The following is a 5,189-nucleotide window of genomic DNA, read 5'->3' as shown; positions in this document are numbered from 1 at the left end:
GACTGACCGGGGGGGAGCAGCTGGCAGGGTTTCTCCAGAGGACCGGCTTGGGCTGTGCCTGGTAGATAGCCAGCGCGTTCCAGTACGTCGTGGAAGGAACAACGGTGGCTTCTTTACCATTCCTACCAACCGCCTCTGAAATCTGAGGACAGGGTTAGGGACTGTCCTCCGCATGTCAAGCAGCAGAGGAGAGCGTGACGGCTGGTGGGGTTTAACCCTGCAGGTGACCTGCTTCTTGAAGTGTTTTGGTTGCTGTTCCGAGGTGCAGTAGGGGCCAGTTGCACATCTGTGCTAGGTCAGGCCTTCTCCCAGGGCTGGCTCTGTGCCGCTTTCTTTTCTCTGTTCCTCCTTGTATTATAACTGTGAATTGTCTCTCTGTTGTTGCAGTGTGCAGAGGAGTGAATGGCCCATGTTGTGTTAGTGCCTGTCTGCCATGCTGGCCTGTCTGCCAGGACCAGGTGACCTCTCCTTTCAGCTTCTTTCTTACACGCAGATGAACACTGGACTTCAGAAATGTGAGTGACGTTTTGTCTGCAGGATGTGGTTAACTGTTAAATCTGGCTCTGGTACAGCTGTGACATAAACATTTAGGATATGGTGGAAAAACTGTTTAATGTTAGAGTCTTTCTTTTGTTTTGCCTTCAAGGCAATGGTGCTGAGAAATGGCTGTGGAGGTTCAGGTGTGTGCAGTAAGCTCTCCCCCCTTCCTGGCTTCATAAAGGTTAATTTTAACCACAGCAGGACAAAATGCAAGTGAGGTTCCTGGGAGATTCGTGCCTCTGCTGAAAACACTTTGTGCTAAAAGTGGGCCAGCTGACTTGCTTCTGAACACAACTTTTTCCTGACTCTCTTGCACTTCCATTCACTTAATTGCTCACAGACCCCAATAAAGGTTGGCTCGGGCTAATGCAAACCTTTTGAGGTCAGCAGCGCTGTTGTTCCACGTACTGGGGGCATGTACTGCAGACAGCAGTGATATAGCCCAAATCACTCAAGTTCAAAGTTTCCATCTTCTTTCTGATGTCTCTTTGGTGCCTCTGAAAACATGTCTGCAGAGTGCTCTGATAATTCCTGTTTGATAACTTCAGTCATATTTCCGATAGCTGTACTGGTATTTTTAAGAACAGCTTCTCTTGGGAACGTAAGTTTTCCAGCTGGAGATTTTCCTAAACCTTACTCTGTCTCTCCTCTTTATCACTGAAGTTGGTCATTGATAGTTCAGGTGCAATTTCAGAACTCCCGGGGTTTCTCTGTAAGATGTGTGCTTGGTTCTTAGGGCTCTGGCCTGTCTCCGGTGTTTGAACTGTGCACTGGGAGATCTCCGTGCCCTCGGTTTGCTGGGGGACTTGTTATGCTTTAAAGCCAAGTCATTTCTGGTCCAGAGGTAGTGAAATTGTTATGGTGTTAAGGCTCGTGATGCTGCTGGAAATCGGTAAGATCATTTTGCCATTAAGGGTGATGTGCTCGAAGCCCTGGCCCTGCCAGAAGCGCGTGTCCCTGTTCACTTCACACGTGTGCTCCCCACCAGCACTTGCACAGCGTTCATGCTGGCTCCACGGGCTTGGTGACTGTAACGACACTTTCGGCAATAGTAAAAATCTTTGCTCACCAAAAGACTTCCTTAGATGGCCTGGAACTGGGCATTCCCCTCCTCTTCCTCTCCGTGTCCGGTTCGAACCTTGCAGACCGACACATAGCGACTCAAAAGGCAGCTGTGGTGGTGGGAACGTGCCGAGGTCCTGGCGTTCCATGGAGTTGCTTTGGTGGCTGGGAAAGCTTAGTTCCGACGGCAGATTGCTGAGGCTCGCCTGAGGGTAGCGGTGTGTGAACCAGGTCTTTGCTAATCGCAGCTTTACAAGGCACCGTGCTGGTACGCGGGCAGCTCCGTACCCTGGCGGTACCTGGGGCTGTCCCTGAGAGCTGCTTCTCCCTGGGCCGGGAGCGTGGCTGTACCCTGCTCAGCAAAGAGCTGTGTGCGCTGCGGGCGGAAGAATCGAGGACGTGCAGTAGCTGGCGGGCACTGGCTGGCAGGGGTGATGCTCAGCTGTTCCAGTTCGCTCTGGTTTCGATGGAAAACGGAACTGCTCCTGCAGCCCTCGCTCGCCCCTGCCGCAGATGTGGGTAAGATTAATTGGGGCGTTTCTCTCCACGCTGTACGTGCACAAGCAGTCGAGCCCCTGGCCGAAGGAAAGCCGAGTTAATGAGCGTTCCTAATGAACAGAGGCTTGTGACTTTTGATGGGGCATTTAATAATAGTGCTATAGCTTTTATAAGAACTCCACACGACAGCTTTTAGTCAGACTAACAGTGTTCATATTGGTAATTTTTTAAGTGTAGTTTTCTGGATCAGACTTTTTATTAACGCTTAAAAATGCACCTTAGCTCAATTATCTTTTTCTTCTTACTCACTTCCACATCAGAGGGTGTCTCCTGAAGGTGCTCTGTGCAATAGGAGGTTTGTAGATTAATATGCACCTTTTTTTTCCTTTAGAAACTCATCGCTACAGGACTTCCATTTCGGTATTTTCCTTTGAATTCCAGCCTGCATCACAGGAGGGGCTAACTCTGACATTGGTCCTTATTCTCACAGGGCATTTCTCACTGATAATCTCCTTCCTCCCAGTGAACTTGCTCCAGTATAACCCTGGCCAGTCAGTGGGGATACTTGAGGCGGGACAGTGCAGGCAGTGTCACAGCCGCTGCTGGACGTGGCGGCAGTGCCACAAGGCACAGGAGACAGAGGGTGGTTTTCCGTGGCAGCGGCGCAAAGTCAAGGTGGAAGGTGCTCCTTAGAGAGCTGCTGTTGGGGGCGGAGGGGAGCAGAAGAGAGAAGAGCGGGTGGGGGCTGGGCATGGGGTCCTCAGCTGGATCGAGTCCTTGCTGGGGGGGAGGGCTCTTCGGTGAAGCCTGCAGAGAAGCTGCTGCGCTGGAGGCTTTTCTGCAGATGGGCACAGCCGCTCTTCGCGGGTGCTCTCGGGGTAGGGATCGCTGAAGGCCTGTTTGTATTTTGTGTCATGTTAATGAAAATTTAACCGTAGGCAAGTTCAAAAGCAGTGAGTGGCGTTCTAAAGCCTTCATGTGGAATGCACTTAAAGACGTTACCGTAGAGCTGAGGTGAGGCAGAGAAATTTATCTCATTTCAGGATAAAAATAGCTCCAGCGGCGAGAGGCGCACAGGAATGTGACCAGATGAATTGGTTGCCACGGGATTAGCGGGAGTGCGAACTTGCAGCTCCCCTATTTATTGGGGTAATTGCTCATATGCACAGCTTCACCTTGCAGTAAACATGAAATAATTACCTTTCAGCAAAAGGATTCTGCCTGGCGCTTACCAGTAGGCTGCTTCGCGGAGCTCATCCCATTGTTTCCTTACCGCAGCGCGTTCATCTGCGTCCGCCCCATCATTCTGTGGCCTGATCGACAATTCTTGCACTGGGACATGAATAATGGGTGTATTCTCATCCCAGCGTTGTCCTTCAGCCTATTCTAGCTGGTTTTCCATTCACCAGACCTGATTGTTCTTCTCTGCCTTGTAAGATATTAGTATGGGATACTCAGACTCTTGCTTGCCCCATTTTGCATTTCTCCTTCTAATTTTTTTCTGCCTTAATTATTCGAGGCATTGACTCTTGCCATAAGCTGAACATAAACCCTAACACAGACAGGTGTGGGTTCCTCTGACCGTTGTTGGTGGTTCCTCTCTGATTGGTGGTGAGTCGCAAGGGTCATCCCGTGGAAGAAGCAGAACGTCGTGGGCAATGCTAGCACCAAAGGCTGGGGGTTGACAAAGGCCTTGCCTGCTGAGGCAGGGTAGTACTGGCAGGTGCTGTGTGGAGGCTCTGCTCCCCGAGAGGAGCAGAGCAGCTGGCTGGAAGGGACAGGCAGAAACCACCTGCAGTGGCAGGTACAGGGGTGCGGACAGAGTTAATAGCAAACGAGCGTTTCCGTTGATAAGAGGAAGGGTGGAATGTGCCCGTGCTTGGGCAGCGCAGGCAGCAGAGCATGCCCGCCGCTGTGCTGGAGGTGCAGGACAGCCTGCCTGCAAAGCTGCCGGTTTCACTGAAGATATTTTTAATATTTCTCTACGTACCTTTTCTGTTGGAATCTCCATTTTCTGACCCTTACTCTCTGAAGTGAGTGCTGTTAGAGCGGTGCTGCTCTCCCTCACCTGGGAACGCTGGAAGCTGCAGGATGCAAAGACATGGCTGGTGCTCATTTGGGATTCTTCTGGAGGCAGTTTGCTTAAAAGGATCAGAGGTGGATTTTCGTGAGGAAGTCTGTTTGCCTGGGAGCACCAAGCTCTTCGCTGGACCGTTAGATTTCCCTGGCTCAGATGTGGAGCCAGGGTGCTCCTGGGCTCCGGAGGAGCTGGCTGCTGCGTTTCCTGTTCTCTCAGCCCAGCAGCAGACGACACGGGGATGATTTTTCCATTAAATTGTTTGAAAGAGCTGGGGGAGGGAGGTGTGTGGAAATCGAGCAAAAGCAAAATCGGGTTGTCAAATTTGCAAGCCCCCATTTGGGGATTATGAAGTGCCTTGTGACGCAGTAGTCCCACGGGAGTTAAGCAACAAAGCTGGGGCAGGGGGGATGGCCCAACTCTCTGCTTGGAATACCATTATAGCAGGAGGGGCACAAGCCTTTCCCTAGATTTCTGAAGTTCTTTCCAGAGGCAGATAGAGCTTGTGGGCGAGAAAGGTGTCGGGTAAATCAGAGTACGTGAAACCACACCGCTGTCTCCAGAAGTCTTTTGGCTGTGTCTGGCAAGTGACACGATTTTAAACTTGGGAGGTAATCACGTCATTCTGCAGCGTGAAACAAGGATGCTGTCCTTAGCAAGGAGCCACACAGAAAATTAAGTTGAAGAAATAATGCAAACCATAAAATAAAGCATGTGTAGCCTCCTTCCGTGTGTTGAACTTGGGCTGACCAGGGCTTCCTAATGGGCAAACAGAGACTCGGAGTGTTCTCGGTGTCAGCATCTAGTAGGGAACTCAGATGTAGATGGAGGCTTGAGCTGAAGTGCTTTGTGTGTGCATTGGCTTTGTGTGGCAAGGGTTTGGTAGCAGGGGCCAAGAGGGGTGGCTTCTGTGAGAAGCTGCCAGAAGCTTCCCCTGTGTCTGATGGAGCCAATGCCGCCAGCTCCGAACGGACCCGCCAAGAGGAACAAAACTGCCCGCACCTGGATCAGT

General features: G+C 51.1%; 1 protein-coding gene across 1 annotated transcript in view; it reads left to right on the top strand.

The window, feature by feature from the left end:
- The first annotated feature begins 387 nt into the window (after positions 1-387).
- FAM222B (family with sequence similarity 222, member B) overlaps positions 388-5,189 on the top strand; it is an 8,399-nt gene continuing 3,597 nt past the window's right edge. The window contains exon 1 of the mRNA XM_010144462.1: positions 388-515. Within this exon, the coding sequence (XP_010142764.1) occupies positions 434-515 (82 nt within the window). The 5' untranslated portion in view covers positions 388-433. The remainder of the gene's footprint in view (positions 516-5,189) is intronic.

Source organism: Buceros rhinoceros, unplaced genomic scaffold (genome assembly GCF_000710305.1).
Source record: "Buceros rhinoceros silvestris isolate BGI_N320 unplaced genomic scaffold, ASM71030v1 scaffold7331, whole genome shotgun sequence".
NCBI lineage: Eukaryota > Metazoa > Chordata > Aves > Bucerotiformes > Bucerotidae > Buceros > Buceros rhinoceros.
This window is presented reverse-complemented; position numbering and strand designations above follow the sequence as displayed.